General features: G+C 50.2%; 1 protein-coding gene across 3 annotated transcripts in view; it reads left to right on the top strand.

The window, feature by feature from the left end:
- The window catches only part of LOC307232795 (calcium/calmodulin-dependent protein kinase type II subunit beta), an 86026-nt gene that overhangs the window by 26124 nt on the left and 44104 nt on the right, over window positions 1-15798 (top strand). For all 3 annotated transcript variants that reach the window (XM_080003960.1, XM_080003961.1, XM_080003959.1), the window contains exons 6-11: window positions 345-417; window positions 9925-10027; window positions 10725-10808; window positions 12081-12175; window positions 13722-13844; window positions 14288-14371. In XM_080003960.1, the coding sequence (XP_079860086.1) occupies window positions 345-417; window positions 9925-10027; window positions 10725-10808; window positions 12081-12175; window positions 13722-13844; window positions 14288-14371 (562 nt within the window). The remainder of the gene's footprint in view (window positions 1-344; window positions 418-9924; window positions 10028-10724; window positions 10809-12080; window positions 12176-13721; window positions 13845-14287; window positions 14372-15798) is intronic.

The following is a 15798-nucleotide window of genomic DNA, read 5'->3' as shown; positions in this document are numbered from 1 at the left end:
CTCTTCCTCCTCTCCCCTCCTCCCCTCTCCTCTTCCTCCTCTCTTTGCTGTGATCAGTCTTGTCTTCTCATCCTGTTTAAAATGTGTTTTTGTCTCCTTCAACCTGTGCCCCCCCACTCTCCCCGACTCCCCCTCCGCTTACATCTCCATCCACATCCCCCCGCCCCCCCCCCCCCCCCCCCCCTCTCTCTGTCTCATGTTTTTTTTTCGTTTCTGTGTCGCTCCTCTCGCCGGGACCTTCCCTCTCTCTCCTTCCCCGCTCTCTCCATCCGTCCATCCATCCGTCCACCCCTCCCTTCACTCCCCTCCTCCTCCTCCTCCTTCTATCTGTTTTGTCTTCACAGTCACTGTATCCATCAGATTCTAGACAGCGTCCATCACATTCATCAACATGACATAGTGCACAGGGACCTGAAGGTTAGTATGTAGAGGAGCAGCTGCACCCCCTCCTCCCCTTTCCTCACCCCTGCCGGCTCCCCTCTCCTCCATCCTTTTTTCCTCCCTTCCTTCCTCCCTCCTTCCTTCCTCCGTCCCGTCCGTCTGTCCGCCTGTCCGCCTGTCCGCCTGTCCGCCTGTCCGCCTGTCCGCCTGTCTAACTGTTTCTTGGTATGCTGTACGTGGGGTTTTTTGGTTTTTGTTTGTTTTGTTTTGTTTTGTTTGTTTAATCAAAGGTTCCCGACTTGCTACCAAGCAACCCCACCCACCCCCACCCCCACCCCTCTCTCCCAGTGCCCCTCCATCCCTCAGCACATCCATCCCCTCTCCCCATCCTCCTCAAACAAAAGGCTCCTGGTGCACTGACTGATAGCCTGATCCGCAAACACACACACGCACGCACGCACGCACGCACACACACACACACACACACACACACACACACACACACACACACACACACACACACACACACACATACCCTGAGCATCCCGGCTGTTATAAATCTGCCTTTTTCTTAAAGCAAACACAAAACCTGCCACGCCAGCGTGGTGTTTACCCGGAGGGAGGGCTTTTCAAACCGGCTCGCTGTGACCTTTATTGATCTCCCTCCTCCAGCTCGTTTCTCTTTGATCCGCTGATAACGCCTCATCGATCCTCCGTCTTGGCACCGTTTAACAACATCTATATAACATTTCTGGAGCCCTAAAAAGAAAAACAGCTCTCCGACAATGAGACGGAGGAAGAAAGAAACGCGCGAAACGCACCGCGACAGCAGCTTGTTGCCATGGCGTCGTAATGCCACCCGCGACATTTAAAAATGTTGTCGGGCAAACAACGGTCATTCGTACTGCGCTCCCATTGGCTGCCGGGACGGCATCGCTGTAAGATTGTGCCGCAAAATTTGCAGACACCGCCAGAGAGTATGAAACCCTCAGGAGACCCTAAATGGTCTGAGTGGTCCATGAGATAGACTGGCTTTCCATACACACACACACACACACACACACACACACACACACACACACACACACACACACACACACACACACACACACACACACACACACACACACACACTTTCAGACACTTTATATCTACACACACATAGACACACTGCACATAAATAGGGACATTTCATAAACACACACACACACACACACACACAAACATAAAAAGCTATGTGCGTAGGGGCTGCAGACATGACCTGTCTAGTATTTATTTATTGGGAGACCATTAGAAACAAGACATAGGATCTTAATTTATTACCCTGATCTTTAAAACGATGCCCTTTCCATCTCTCTCTCTATCTCTCTCTCTCTCTCTCTCTCTCCTGCTCTGGCTGAAAGCCAAAATATTTCACAGGCCTACTTTATTCCATCCTGTAGAGTCAATATTTAGGAAAAGTTCTTGACATCTCAATTAGGTTTCTTGTTCACAGCGTTCTCGTTGAACAGCTCACTAAATAAGTCATTATTACACAGAACTGGTACAATGTCTCAGGCATTTGCAAGTCTTTATTAATTGTTGACGAGTTGGGAGGTAGAGAATAAATAATAAACGAAATAAACAATAATATCAAATAGCCAATACAGTCTTATCTGAGAATCACAGTCTTACACAATTCTTCCACGAAGGTTACATTTCCAAAACCTCCAATGCGTCCAACAGATTGCACTGCAAACTCATTTTCGTTGAATTATTCATGCCAACTACCGCTTCCCGTCGAGGTACAGGGTGGAAATGAGATTCTGACGTTCCATTATCGACGCATAGTTTTACATTTCTCAGCCCGTTCAGTCATCAACCGATCCGCTGGTCGCCGGGGAGGTTACGGAGCTCCTTCTTCACCGTCAATGACTTTGGGTGGGGCCAACGAACCTGGTATCTGTCAGCTGTGTAGGCGGCTTTTGGAGTTACAACTTAGAGACACGCACACGCGCGTACGCACACACACACACACACACACACACACACAGACACACACACAGACACACACACACAGACACACACACACCTTCATGTCGTCAGTGCACAGGCAGCACACAATGCATGCAGTCGCGCTCATCCTGCCTCACACGACACCGCAGCGTTGCCGACACAAGTGCGTGTATGTGTGTGTGTTTGTGTGTGCGTGTGTGTGTGTGTGTGTGCGCGCGCAGTGCTGCCCACCAGGCACAAAACACACACGTTTGGTCGCTGCGCATCACAAAATCCAAGCCCCCTCACAGATACACAACCGCTAACTGTTGCCCAGCCTCCCTCCAATGCTGTTATTTTTTATTTTTCGGCAAACGGACGCAGCCCCTGTCATGAGGCTTTTAACCGTTACTGTCCGAACAATGACTTCCCCCTTTGCCGCTCTCCACCACCCGCCACCTGTCCACCTCTCCACCTCCACGAACTCCTCTTCCCCCCATCACCCACTGCTTTATCACCTCGGTCCTTCATATGCGGAGAAACCGAGATGGGGAGTTTGAGAGGAGGGGGCGGGGCATAAAATCCAATGGTTAAATTGGCTAAAATGTGCTACTGACGCCGCGACACTGCATCCACTGCATCCACTGCATCCACTGCGGCTGAGGAAGCACAGTTTTGCCCTCACACAACCAGTTCCCATCAAACGATACCTCGATATCGGTAATTTGACGATATTTTGGGGGTGACTCTTGGTCTATCATGTTCAGGAAATTGCATTAGTTTACTGTATGTAGACTTAAAGATGACATTTAACTATATCACAATATTACAATGTCAGTTATGATATCGATACGATGATCGATATATATCGCCCAGCCCTACATCCGACCCACAGTGGTAGCCCAGCACAGCAAGTCTGTTGGAGGGGCTGAAGTCAGGCAGCGTCCAGATCCATGACGAGGATGCCAAGCCTGTAATACTTATAATTCTTGACGTTTTCTCAACTCAAATTTGAGAATTAAGGAAAATATACACCGATCAGCCACAACATTGAAAGCACCACTAATAACACGAATACTGTGAAGCTCCCCCTCGTGTCCCCAAAACAGCTCTGACTGGTGGAGGCATGGAATGCAAGCAGAAGTCCTGGAATGCCACGGGCACACGACATGACTTTCAAAGTGGTCAGATCGCTGCACTGTTCACACTACGCGACTTTTTGTCTTGTGGTCGGGAATCTTGCAGTGTTGTGGTTTTCTCAAGACCTGACCTGATCCGCGACAGGGGTCACACGTTACAAGATCTTTCAACGGGAGGAATCACAGACGAGTCTGTCAGGTTTCCGAACAACGTTTTTTCATGAAAACACGTGAGAATTGACACCGGAAATGACATGAAACCATGTGCAGGAGAGGACTATTTATTTATTATTAGGTTCTTGATCACTGTAAAAAACGAAAGAAAGCAGAATTTATATAGGAAATATTCTCGACTCCATCCTAACACGACCAGATATTAAACCTGCTTGATGTCTCACCGTGGATGAGCGCTCGGTGAGCAGTCTGATCGCGTTGTGAGCAGTTCACGCCACGCGCTCTTCGTTCGCTCCTCGGAGCGTGCTTTGATTATTCTCCAATGGGGGGCTTTGCTCGGCGATCTCCATAAACCTGTCGCTGAGCAGAAAATCAGGCTAGGATCACGTAGTCTGAACTGAGCATATGTTGGATGTGGGGCTCCCGTGGATTGGGCTTCTCATTCCAGCACATCCCACAGACGCTCCATCGCATCGGAGCCTAACCCCGCCCGTCCACGCGATGTAGAAGAAAAGGTGATTCGTCAGACCAGGCCACCTTCTTACATTGCTCCATGCTCCAGTTCTGATGCTCACGTGTCCATTGTAGGTGCTTTCAGGGGTGGACAGGGGTCAACATGGACACTCTGAGCTCTCCCATACGCAGCAAGCTGCCGTGCTGTGTTCTACACCTTTCTATCATAGCAGCATGGACTTTTTCACCTGCAGTAGTTCTTCTTTGGTATCGAACCAGACGGGCTGCACTTCACTCCCCATGTTCATCAATGAGCCTTGGGCCCCATGATGCTGTCGCCAGTTCACCGGTCGTCCTTCCTTGGACACTTTTGTAGGTAGTAACCACTGCACAGCGGGAACAGCCCATAAGACCTGTGGTTGTGGAGATGCTCTGACCCAGTCGTCCAGCATCACAATGTGCTCCTTGTCAAAGTGGCTCAGATCCTTACGCTGCTTCAACATCAACTTCAACAACTCACTCTTCACTTGCTGCAGAATATATCCCACCCCTACACCCCTACAGGTGCCACTGCAATGAGATGAGCAATGTTATTCACTTCACCTATCGGTGGTTTTAATGTTGTGGCTGATCGGTGTATACATTTTAAGTTGAGAAAACCTAAAGAAAGTATTAGTTTGTACTTTTAAGATGACCCAGCGACTCAGATACAATGAGTTGTTTTTTTCAGTTAAGTCTTGTGATACTTGCCATGAACTTAGCTGTGTGTGTGTGTGTTGCAGGCAGAGGGTTGAAGGGGAAAAGTGTGAGGCCTGACGACAGAAGAGCCCCCTTTGAACCTCTCCCTTGACCTTTAACACCCTTCCCAAACCCCCACCTCCACCCTCTGCTCCCCACCTCCAACATCCCCACCCAATCCCAAACCCCCTTGTCCCAAAGCAAACTTGCCTGTGCACGGAATTGTAGAGCTGCTCAGACTAACATGCGCCCCCCCTGGTGTTTGCATGCAGTCATTGCATCCAGCAGATCCTGGAAGCGGTGCTTCACTGCCATCAAATGGGTGTGGTGCACCGGGACCTGAAGGTGAGTGCTGTCAAGCTGCTGCCCCTTAGGAGTGAGTTGGTGTGTGTGTGTCTGTGTGTGTGTGTGTGTGTGTGTGTGTGTGTGTGTGTGTGTGTGTGTGTGTGTGTGTGTGTGTGTGTGTGTGTGTGTGTGTGTGTGTGTGTTTGTGTGTGTGTGTGTGTGCGTGCGTGCGTGCGTGCGTGTGTTGATTGTGGGGTTGTGTGTGTCATATATGTGTTTAGCTGTGTATACCGTTGTGGATGTATTTAAATTCACACATCTCTTTGGAGTGTTGCCAAAAGCACTCCGTCGCTCCTGCACACACAGCACCGTAAACTGACTCCATCCACCGCGTACGATCGGGTCCTTCGTGGGAAGTCAGTTCCCGCAGGCAGGGCGCAGCTCCATTCCCACAACCGTGAGCTTTATCCTGGTTAAGACCTTAGCGAGTGTACACTGTGTACCCGAAACTTTGACTAACCAGCTTATTTACATCCCTTTATGAATTAACAGGTCAGTTTTAGGTTCATTTATCTTCCTGCTTGTGGTGTAATCAAAGCCCTGATAAAAGGTTGGTCTCCACCATTTAAAACTGTTCTCAGCACAGTCTTGCTGAAGGCTTTAGTGTTGAGAAACTTGCCACTCTGCTGCAGATTCTCACTGTGCTTAAACACAGTCCAGCGCTGCAGACGTTTAAACCTTAAAAAAAAAAGTTCAATCTTGAAAAAATGTGAGGTTGTCAGTAGGAAGCGGCTCAACTTCCTGTTGTTACTGTCGTCTCTTGGAGCCACAGGAAGGGAATAAAAGGGAATATAACACAACTGAAATGCACCGTTCGTGACCATTGTTTTTCTCGGTGTAACATACAAAGACAGAGATTCCCTTTTTTTTTTTTTTTTTTTCCTCGGAAAAACAGCTTGAAGAGTTCCTCAGTTGTAAAGCACCGAGCGAGGTTGTGCTATGAACAGTTATAAATGATGGGAAACAACATTTTAACGAGGCCGGCTTTGGATGATGGCGAGACGATCCATTCAGCCCTCCGTGACAAACGTAAGGTGTTCACCTGCTTTAAAATTCAGGCAGAACATCCGCGTCACACCACATTCAGCCTCATGGCAGCTGGGATAAACGCACTCACCCCAGTGAGGGTGCTGTGTTTATATGCAGAAATTCAGAATCCTTCGCCATCACCAGCCAGTATGCAGAGTTGAATGAACAAGTACAATGTGTATTGAGATTGGTGGATGATGGATTCTTTATTGACCACATGGAGTAACGGTGCAGTGAAATTATAAAACGGCAAACTGTAAAAGCTGTGCAAAACAGAGTAGTAGGAAGTAGGAATAATACAAATTATAATCTATATCAGAGAAATATATATTCAATAAAGCCAAAATACAAGCAGATATATATATATATATATATATATATACGTACTATATATGTACAGTACGTAATGTCTAACGTACGTAACATCTACGTAAAAGTCATTTGGAAAAAAAACAACTTTTCACGCTGAGTTCAAATTAAAAGAGGAAGAGCCACGCGGCTGCTTCCAGCGGCGCCGTGACTTTCGAGGAAACAAGCCAGTACACCCCGCGGCTCGGTGCAGCCGTGTTTAAAAAGCGAGGTTATAGCCGCCGTTGGGGGGCCGGCGGCCCCGGATGCGGCTCGGCCTCGCGGTTAGACGCAGGAGCATCAGGAGTAGCAATGCCAAGAAACACCTTGTACGTTTTGCACCCTGCACAGGATCCCAATCAAAAGGGGCGACGCTCCGGATCCACAGGAACAGTTACTTGTCCTGTCTTGTCTCCCCCCCCACCCACCCGCTCCCCCGCCCGGGTCGTGCATGTGTTGTGCCTGTCTGTTGTGCCTGTCTGTGTGTTCACCTTGTGCACCTTGTTTTGCATGATGCTGTTTGTGGAGCCGGCCCGCTCTATGCAAATGTCAGTGCGGACATTCCGGGCAAGGCGTGTTGTGTTGATCAGAAACGCTTGTGGCCGTGTCTTTATTTAGCCGACGCGCCGATCGGGTTTCACACCCGAGCACCAGGGGGCATTTTGTGCAATAGGTCATAGTGTGATGACTGAGGATGGCCCCTTGCCAAGATATTTCCAATTAGGAACTGGGTTATGGCAAATGAAATGACAACACAGATTCACAGATCTATATCGGTGCCACACACACACACACACACACACACACACACACACACACACTCCAAAGTAATTGCGTCCTATCAAAGTCAGGGGTGGATTATAACGTTAGAATTGAAACCTGTGCAAAGGTAAGAAAGCATCCCGTCGCCGCGGACACAGATATTGTCAGAGGTGCGTCGCTGTCTCCATCTGGCGTTGTGAGGCCGGCGCTGCTTTCATGCGCTCGCCTTCCGCCTTCGAGCGGCAGCCCTCTTAAATGGACGCCTACGTCTCCCCGCTCCTCCCGTGATGGAATTTCGAGCAGACGGAGGAATGCCGCAGCGGCTCCCCGCTCTCCTCTCCTGAGGGGGGGGGGGGTCAGGTGAGGGAGAGAGAGAGAGGGAGAGAGTGAGAAGGCTGGGAACTGTTCCAACCAAAACACCCACACATGACCTGTTCTCCGGCAGTGCTTTCACTCCTCCCCGCCCCTCTCCCCCGGTGAAAAGCACTCACCCGCCGTAACAAGCGCGTGCGCGGTGGTCTTCTCTTTGGTGTGCGCTGTTCGTGGCGCACGCCCCCGTTTTTAGGAATCACAAAAACAGACGCGGCGGGGGAGCACTTTGCGTGACAAAGGGCAGCAGCGAGCGAGCGTCGCCGCGGCAGTTGCGCCCCGGTCTCATTGCTTTTACCGTCGGCCGACGGAAGCTCGCACTTCATCAGGATTTTCGCCCACGACCTTTTTTCTGCACATTATCCTGCTGTTGCAGCGCTGGCAAGTGCTGACTCCCCCCCGGTCGGTGAGGGCGGCAGGATGCCATGACGCGCGCGCGCTAGGCAGGGAGACGCGGGATTACGGCGCTCGGCCTCTCGCCGCCGTGCACTTCTGAGCCGAGGCGACGGCGGCGCCCTGTTCAGGGTCTCGGCTCAAAGTGCGAGTTCCCCTCCCGCCGGGAAACAAGAGGAGGGCTGCGCTGGGGGGGGCGCGGGCGGGAGCTTTTTCCGTCATCTCCATTTTCATATCTTTGAGGGGGAAACGTGGGGGGGGGGGACCCGGGGGAGGCAGCAGCGCAAACTGCCGCAGTGCGGGGGGGGTTGTGCCGGAGTCGCCCTGTCGGTTTTCAGCCGCCGCTCTGACGGCGCTCGCCGCCCGTTTCGTTTTTCAGGAGCGAGTTTCACAAGCGGGAGCCGGGGCGATGGCGGTTTCGAGGACTGTAAAGGGCCCGCTGAGAAGGGTTTCAGCTGGTTGCTGAGAGAGCAGGCGGCGGCGGCGTCCCAAACACCGGCCCAAACGGGACAAACGGGTTCAAGCGGTTCAAGTCTGAAGTCACCGTCGTCAGGAAGCAGATTTCGTCGACCAAACGCAACCACGCGCCGCAAAAAAAAAAATCCCGCTTCCATCAAGAATTCAGCCCCATATTCAGTCATGATTTGCTCTTAAAATAAACTATCAGGGGGGTGAGACCTCTCCAGAAGCCAGAAGAAAGCAAATCAATCCGGTCCAATTCAACAATGGTTTTACTCCAATGCATTCGTACATTTATGAAGTTTCATGGTGTTTCAATCAAATGAGTGGTCGCTGGAGGGGAAGCAGATACCAGAGCCCGACCGCTGCTGAGCACACTCGCTTTGCGGCCCCAGCGCGACAAATGGGAGGGAGCGAGAAGCAGAGAGGGACACAGCGCAGGGAAGGAGCTGCAGCCAGTGGGGACGGCAGCCCATTATTAGAGCCCTCCGCTGACGGAGAATAATGAGGTTGGCTCCTTTATCTGGGCCACAGAGACGGAGGAAAGCGCACCGCGGGGGGGCTACGGCGGGAAAACACTGCGGACAACTCTGTCTTTCTTTATTAAAGCTCGGATCAACTGAAACAGTGTCGATGTATATGCAATTACATACATGTAGGAGTCACTGGGGTGGCGTGTTTGTCAGTGAGGTCAAGTCTGCTTGTGTAGCCCCTCATCACAACTAGGCTTCGAGGACAGGTTGACGCCACTCCCTCACCCTCCGCCTGCAGAGCGGCAGAGGTGGATGCACTGGTTTCACAAAGTAAAAGGTCCTCCTCGGCTCTCAAGTCCACCGTCTAGATTTGCCAACTGCTGCAGCCCAGGCCAGACGCCAACTAATAAGTGAAATCAGCACGGTGGGACTTTTACTTTCCGCGTCTGGAAGGATCCACCTCTGCCCAAATCGAAACAGAGAGAAAACCTCGTGAAACGGAGTCACGGAAGGGGTCGGCCGGGCAGGGCCGGACGAGCGGGATCCACCGTTTATCCACAGGAATGCAGCTGTAGTGAAGAGAAATTAGCGTCCGACAGAGGCCAGCTCGGAGCTACTGCGCCACAAAAACGCCAGCCCCCAAAAACACCGACACGCATAACTGATAAAGTCACAGTCCAAAAGTCATTAAAGAAAAAAAAAACATGCGCGCGTGTGTCGACGACACCCGCTTTAAACAGACGCCAGCGCCGCCTGCGCGGAGCGACCTGCCGCCTCACGCCTCTTTCCCTTTGGCCCGTGTCGCCGTGCGCTGGTGCCCCGCCCCCTGATCTCCCCGCCAGAGGGCCCGGGGACCTCAGCACCGTCTCCCTCTCTCCCCCTTCCAGCCGGAGAACCTGCTCCTCGCCAGCAAGTGCAAGAACGCCGCCGTGAAGCTGGCCGACTTCGGCCTGGCCATCGAGGTGCAGGGGGAGCAGCAGGCGTGGTTCGGTACGTAGATCCAAAATGGAGTCGCTTCCCACGGCTCCCTTTGCGGGATGAGCATCGGTGCGCGGGATCTGGCGGGTGAACTGGGTTTTACAAACATGAGTCGGGGCGGAGCCTGGATTTATGTCTTCAACATGAACATTTATTTCGTCTTTTATTTTATTTTATTCACTAACTGATGGAAGTTCTGTGTAAAAAAAAAAAAAAAAAAGTAGTGGCCGGATTTATTTATCACTTAACATCGAATCATCTCGTTCATAACCTTCTACCTCATACTTCTACCTCCGCCCTGTACCAAATGTATACCACAGTATTTATACTGTATTACATGCGATATATGATACAACCTTTATACTTACAGGTATTAAAAAGTACTGAATTTAACTCTCTGTTAGTTATACACACCCTGCACGATGAGTAGTGATGGTCAAGTTAAGTCACACACACAAACTGTGTGGTCACACTGTGACACTGTGACATCACAGGTCCAGGTCCATTTAGTCACAATATCGAGTTTGATTCTGTTTGTACACTTGTACTTGGGCCGCTCCTCTTGTCATGAACGGGTTAATGATTGAACACCCCGCTAGATCTCGCGCGCGCCCGCCATTCACTTGAGACTTTCAGACCTCTGTGCCAGTCAGCCGTTCCACCTTCTCACGCTTGTCGGTGTGTTCATGTGTTTTTCTCCCCGCCTCAGGCTTTGCGGGGACACCGGGCTACCTCTCCCCCGAGGTCCTGAGGAAGGAGGCGTACGGCAAACCGGTGGACATCTGGGCCTGTGGTGAGCGTCGGGGGCAAGACACGCCCTCCTCCTAGCTTCCGCCACGGGTTGGAGGAGAGCGGAGGCGGCGTAGTGGAAGGCAGGGGTGGGGTATGGGTGGATCGGAGGAAGGTGGGGGAGGTGGAGAGCGGGGCGGAGGTAGAGTAGACAGTAGGCCCCCCCCCCCCCCCCCTCGCCTTCCTTTTGGCAGTAAATCGCTTATTGACCTCTCGAGGGATCCAGTGGTTGTGGGCTCACTCACCCATTCCCTCGGTCACCGTCATTTACATCAACATGAACCATAATCAATTCGCCAAAATGTTGATCGATGACATTCGTTTGAACCAGCGTCACATAGTTGCCTGAGGTATAAAGACAGAGCAGAGCAGTGAGCCGTGCTGGATCCGGCTTTCTACGGCAGTACGTGGGCTGAGTAAACCCGCGCAATGTGCACGATGCATAAAAAACGCATAAAAGAGTAATGCGGCGGCTCTTTGCAGTCACAAAGTGAAGGTTCACAACGTGATGTTCACTGGGTCACAAGTGACCCAGATGATGGGTTTCCTGCTCCGTTTCTCAAACCACAATTTTTGAATCGCCATGAGGTCATCGGCAAATTCCAGCGATTCCATCCTTTTTTGGAGGTTTTTTGAATAATGTGAATTAATTGTTTCCCAGTTCGTTTAATGACACATCAGTTATTTAAAGAGCAACTATCAGTTTTTTATTTGTATAATTAAGTCATATTATTGGGCTTAGGGTTAGGGTTAGGGTTAGGGTTAAGTTTGCGGGTTAAAAAAAAGGGGCCTTTTTGTTACATCTGGGCCGGTGACATCACAGAGGGGTGTGGCCATCTCTGCCCCAGCGCGGTATCAGGGCGCCGGCTCCGTCCCGTCTCGCCCCATGCGACGTCAAGTTCAAGTTCGCCGGCAATGTCAGCTTTTTAGGTGGGCGTGGCTAACTGCCTCACAAGAATGAGTCCAGCTGTAGTTCTTCGTAAAAATAAAATAGTTCTTAAATCGAATTGCTCCATAGTTTCCCTGTACATTAATGCACCGCCAACATGCAAGTTGCCCCTGAAGTCATCTTCCTTATGCATTCTAACAACAACATGGATACAGCTGTGCAAATCAGTGCACTTACCCCCATCCCTCCACCTTTACAGTAATTGAACATATTAAATATAATATAACATTGTAAGTAATATTTCATATTTCTTGTACAAGGAAGGAGGTATTTCCCAGTGTTGTCATGGTGTCTGTGTGTAAGCAGCGTGAACGTTCTGGGTCTCAGGGGTGATCCTGTACATCCTGCTGGTTGGTTATCCCCCGTTCTGGGATGAAGACCAGCACAAGCTCTACCAGCAGATCAAGGCCGGAGCCTACGATGTGAGTCCCCCCTCCTCTCCTCCTCTCTTCCTCTCCACCTCTCCTCTTCCTCTCCACCTCTCCACCTCTCCTCCCCTCCTCCCCTCTTCCTCTCCACCTCTCCTCCTCTCCTCCTCTACCCTCCTCCTGCCCCCTTTACCTATGCCGTCACCCAACTTCACTCGTCTCCCTTCTTATATCGTCCCACTTGATAATACTCCTCCATCCTTCCATCCATCCGTTGTGTCTCCTCCTAACCTCCCGGTTCATCTCCTCTTGTCTTATTTCCTCTCCCCTCCCCTCTTCCCGTCTCCCTTTTGCCTCGTCTCGCCACCTTCTGTCCTCCTCGCCTCTGCCTCTCCCCTCCCTCCCTCCCTCCCTCCTTCCCCTCCTCTCTGCCCTCGTTCCTTTTTGGAAGACAAGCTTATGTAACTCACCAACCTCATTCGTATTTTGAGGGTGCGAGACGGAGGGAGAGAGAGAGAGAGACAGAGAGAGTGCGGGACAGAGAGACAGAGAGGGATGGAGGGCGGCAGTAACGTTGTGCTGACTTCAAGACTGTGGACTTTAGAGGAATTAAGGTGGAACTCATGAGTCGAACAAAGAAAGAGTGTGACAAAAAAAAGAGGCACCACCTGTTGAAAACCAACAGCGTGTCCCTTGGAACAACATTCAACATCATGTTTTGTGAAATGGAAATGGAGGTGCGACAGATTCTAGAGGACAGGTGTAGACGACAGGGCCCTCACCATCAGGGAAAATTACCCCACAATGAATTGTCATACAAATAATTGGGATTTAACAATTGAATTTTGTTCATGTCATGCCACTAGCACCGTACAAGCCTGTAACAGTGTAATAACATTTACATTTACATTTAGTCATTTGGCAGACGCTTTTATCCAAAGCGACTTACAAGGGAGAATAACATTCAGCTACATTGCGACAGAATAACACACATTCCCCTTGAGAGAGAAAGAGACTCTTATTGGCATTGAACTATGACACAACTGATGGACATTTCCACCACTGGCTTGAAATTTCCTCGACATTTGGATGAAAAACATATAATTATGGAATTTTTTTGGATTTTTAAGTGCAGATAAATGTGATCGGCTGATTATTTAATACCTGTTAAGCTCTCACAGATGGCTCCCAAAAACCAGATGTAGGAGTGTCCATGTTCAACAAACGTCTTAAAATTTGACTTTCTCGTCTTCTTGGCAGAGTGTCCGTGACTGTGTCTCTTATCTTATTATCTTATTTAATCTTATTATCTTATTTAATCTTATTATCTTATTATATTATTTTATCTTATTATCTTATGTAATCTTATTATCTTATTATCTTATTATCTTATTTTATCTTATTATCTTATTTAATCTTATTATCTTATTATCTTATTTTATCTTATTATCTTATTATTTTATTATCTTATCTTAATTTCTTATTATCTCATCCTTCTATCTTATCTTATCTTCTCTTATTTTATTATATTATTCTATTTTCTTATCTTGTCGTATCTTATTATTTTATTATCTTATCTTTTTGTCTTGTTTTGTCTTAGTTCCCATCTCCTGAGTGGGACACAGTGACTCCAGAAGCCAAGAACCTGATCAACCAGATGCTGACCATCAATCCAGCCAAGAGGATCACGGCCCAGGAGGCTCTCAAGCACCCATGGGTCTGCGTAAGTGTCCCAGATAGGTGGGCAGACAGACAGACAGACAGACAGACAGACAGGCAGACAGGCAGGCAGGCAGACAGGCGGACAGAGAGCTAGACAGGTAGGCAGAGAGAAACACAGACAGACAGGTAGACAGACAGGAGGACAGAGAGACTGGCAGACAGATAGACAGACATGAGGACAGAGAGACACGCAGACAGACAGACAGAGACAGGTAGACAGACAGGAGGACAGAGAGACACGCAGACAGCCTCATTGACTGTAAAAGCCCGAAGGTGGATGCACCTGAGTGGCCACAGACACACACCTGTCACAAGCATCCAGTCGATGGACAGTAACACTTATTTTTGTCTCCACACGTTCCATTCTTTCTTCCATTCCTATTCCTCTTCCTCCTCATCCTCATCCTCCTCATCCTCATTCTCCTCATCCTCTTCTCCTCCCAGCAACGCTCCACGGTGGCGTCCATGATGCACAGACAGGAGACCGTGGAGTGTCTGAAGAAGTTCAACGCCAGGAGGAAACTCAAGGTGTGTGTGTGTGTGTGTGTGTGTGTGTGTGTGTGTGTGTGTGTGTGTGTGTGTGTGTCTGTGTGTGTGTGTGTGTGTGTGTGTGTGTGTGTGTGTGTGTGTGTGAGTGTGAGTGTGTGTGTGTGTGTGTGTGTGTGTGTGTGCCTGTGTGTGTGTGTCTGTGTGTGTGTGTGTGTTTTCCAGTCATGGAAAATCAGGGGATATGACATTGCCCAAAATGTCCCAGAGAACAGGAGTTTTCCAGCTCCACCTTTCGCCAAACACCGTCTTTAGTATTTTCCTTGAGAAAGGCAGAAGTGCCTTTAATAAAAAATACAAAATGCAGCAAAACTAATGATTATGCCGCTCCATACCTGGAATTATTTTCAAACAACGAAAATATGGAAGAAAATGGTCAGCCGTGTCAAATGGGCTCATTAAAAAAAGGGGCTGGAACCTGACTCGACCGGGACGGAGACACTGTGGATGTTTTGGCTCTGTGATCCAGAAGGTGGCGTGCTGCGGCGGGGAGCCTCCACCACGTGGAGATGCCGAAACGCCGTCGGACACGTTGCGCCTTTATGACGCGACACACACACAGGGATCTTTGCGGCGCCGCGCGGCCGTCGCCGAGGAGCCCGACAAGGCTGCTCCTCGATGTGACGCGGCGTTATGTAACAGAGTGGACACGGATGGGAGGAGGAGTGTTTTTGGTGATTGATAGCGCCGCAGGAAGCCACAGACTGCAGGAGAAGGCGGTGGGAGGGGGGCGTTTCTACCGGGAACAACGTCTCCAACACCCGGTCCCAAACGCCGTGGCGACGCATTAATAAAGATATTAATAAGCACACAGCGACAGCAGGAGACGGGATGGGAGAAAGGACCGAGAAGCTGCTTTTCTCACTTTGTTCCTCGCCCATTTATGGCTTCCGTCCTTTAAAAAACGCCGGCGGACAGCCGGTCTTATTCAACCTCCTCCCCGAAAGGTCACTCTGCGCCGGGACCGGACGCTTTCCCGCGAGAACGCGCTCCGCCAAACGGCTGAAACCCTCCGTTCGGCCCAGAATGTCGGTCGCAGAAGCAAAAATTAACCGCGTTTGTTTGGGGACAAATCCGCGGTCGAGGTTCAGGGCGGAACCTCGCTGCGAACGTCTGCCACGCCCGTCCCAGCTCGCGAGTTCAAGGAGACATTTAAAAAATATCTAATGATAATTTAAAAAAATGTAACATTCACTTTCACTTCTTATTAAATCCGCTTCCGGCGCCGTGAGACCGAAACCCAGCGACGTAGGACGGGAGCAGGGAGCGGAAACAGGGACCCGCCGCCGAAAAACGAGTCCGAACGAGGCCCACTTACCAAACGGGAGCGGAATTGTTCGAACCCGTGATCCCTGCGCGCACCCCGGGCTTCTCTGCCCTCTCAACAAAGTCTCCGGTGAAAGTCGGAC

Source organism: Zeus faber (genome assembly GCF_960531495.2).
Source record: "Zeus faber genome assembly, chromosome: 7".
In the NCBI taxonomy this organism is placed as follows: Eukaryota; Metazoa; Chordata; class Actinopteri; order Zeiformes; family Zeidae; genus Zeus; species Zeus faber.
This window is presented reverse-complemented; position numbering and strand designations above follow the sequence as displayed.